The sequence below is a fragment of the Capsicum annuum genome, unplaced genomic scaffold, assembly GCF_002878395.1.
Source record: "Capsicum annuum cultivar UCD-10X-F1 unplaced genomic scaffold, UCD10Xv1.1 ctg59741, whole genome shotgun sequence".
NCBI lineage: Eukaryota > Viridiplantae > Streptophyta > Magnoliopsida > Solanales > Solanaceae > Capsicum > Capsicum annuum.
The window spans coordinates 958-2,647 of record NW_025868483.1 but is presented as its reverse complement, the minus strand read 5'-3'; the positions used below and the strand labels follow the sequence as shown (position 1 = coordinate 2,647).

The window sequence follows — 1,690 nt, the reverse complement described above, 5'->3', positions numbered from 1 at the left end:
TATGAAAGAGAAGTAAATTATGGTCATCGATCTGCAGTTAAGAGAATTCTAGAAGGAGATGTCCCACCTTCTTCTATGATGGTACTCTGTGTTTCCAATATCGATTCAATTTGCGACTCCCCAGTCGGACGTCAATCTTCATCATCTAGCACGACCCAAAGTGGAACTTGTGCAAAAGTTGAACTGACGGATGGTTGGTAAGAAAATATTAATGGCTATCACTGTTATAAATTGGATTTCATGATCATGCAGAATTTGTTTGTTTTATAGGTATTCAATAATTGCTGTCTTAGATATACCACTATCCAAGAAGTTGGCTGCTGGAAAGCTGTTTGTTGGCCAAAAGCTTAGGGTACTACATTAAATTAATGGTTATAGTCTATCCTTTGTTAAGAGATTGTCAGAATTTCATATTGCTCACAGCTTATCTTGTCATTTAAAGATTTGGGGAGCTGGACTGTGTGGCTGGACAGATCCTGTTTCACCTCTTGAGGTTGTTGCCTTTAGCAATTTGTGAAAAATAAATATTGTTGTTTTCAAGGGCTTTTCCAATTCCTATTGGCATTTTTAAAGGGTCTGCATTAATTCCAGGCATCAGGGATGACTAGTTTGCTGCTGCATATAAATGGGACATATAGAGCTCATTGGGCATCTCGTTTGGGCTTATGTAAGTATTATTAAAAGCCAAAAACTCATTACTTGCAGTTATATCCTGACCATGCAACTATAATTTTCTCTCTCGCTTTGTCCTGTCTTGGTTTATGTAAACATTCTTAGGTAAAGGCGGTGGTATTCCATTATCATTTATGTCAATCAAGGATAGCGGAGGTGCTGTTCCAATAACATTGGTTGGAATTTCAAGGATATATCCTGTTCTCTTCAGGGAAAGGTAATTGAAAATTGATAGGGAAGTAAAATTAGTTTCGATTCTGATGGCAATCCATTACATCCAGGGTAAGTAATGGGGGGTTTGTTGTACGATCTGAACGGATGGAAGCTAAAGAGATGCAGTCTTTTGATGAAAGGTGATACTAAATACACCACTATTTGCTTTTTTGACTGCTGGCTTCCTAAAAGATTTCTCTCCATCCTTCTCTTGATATCTCCATTATAGGTTCATATTCTGCTTAATTTTTTTTTCTTTTTTTAAATTTGAAGAAATCCATCACTTTTTCTTCAACAGATAGAAACCATCAGTTAGAGGCAAAAAGAAATAACTTAAGAGATGTAGCTAATCCTTGCTTTACTTTTGGATGAGAAAAGCTATCATGAGTTTGGCTCGTTGAGCCTCCTTGCATCAAGCAATTGCTAGTTAGCTTTTGAACAATTTAATAGCTCTGCGCTATCCACTTTTATGTTTATTCCTCGTATCCCTTACTTCAGGCGGCCCATTTGAGTTGTATCAGTTATTTATATACATCCCGTATGTCCACCCAAATTTGTGTTTGTCCTCTGTCATTGTTTGATTCAATCACATGCTTCCTTGAGTATCTTCTGGTAATAAACTTGCAGTTTCACCCTGGAGTCCTCCTGCCAGCTTCTTGCCTTTTTCTCATTTGAATTCTGTGATACATCAAGACATGTGCCCAACTCCATCTTAGACCACTGTGCATCTGATCCTAGTTTATTACATCTATGGAAATAATCATTTGGATCGCTCTTTAAGTCCACGTTTGATTCATTCAATAAA

General features: G+C 37.2%; 1 protein-coding gene across 1 annotated transcript; it reads left to right on the top strand.

Annotated features, from left to right (window-relative positions):
* Window positions 1-6: 6 nt before the first annotated feature.
* LOC124893445 (protein BREAST CANCER SUSCEPTIBILITY 2 homolog B-like) lies at window positions 7-1,025 on the top strand (the record flags this gene model as incomplete). The annotated part of the gene is given in 6 exon segments (XM_047404444.1): window positions 7-197; window positions 271-352; window positions 443-493; window positions 592-667; window positions 778-889; window positions 954-1,025. Coding segments are annotated over 6 exon segments (515 nt in total), but the record flags the coding sequence as incomplete, so codon positions are not given.
* Between the last annotated feature and the right edge of the window lie 665 nt (window positions 1,026-1,690).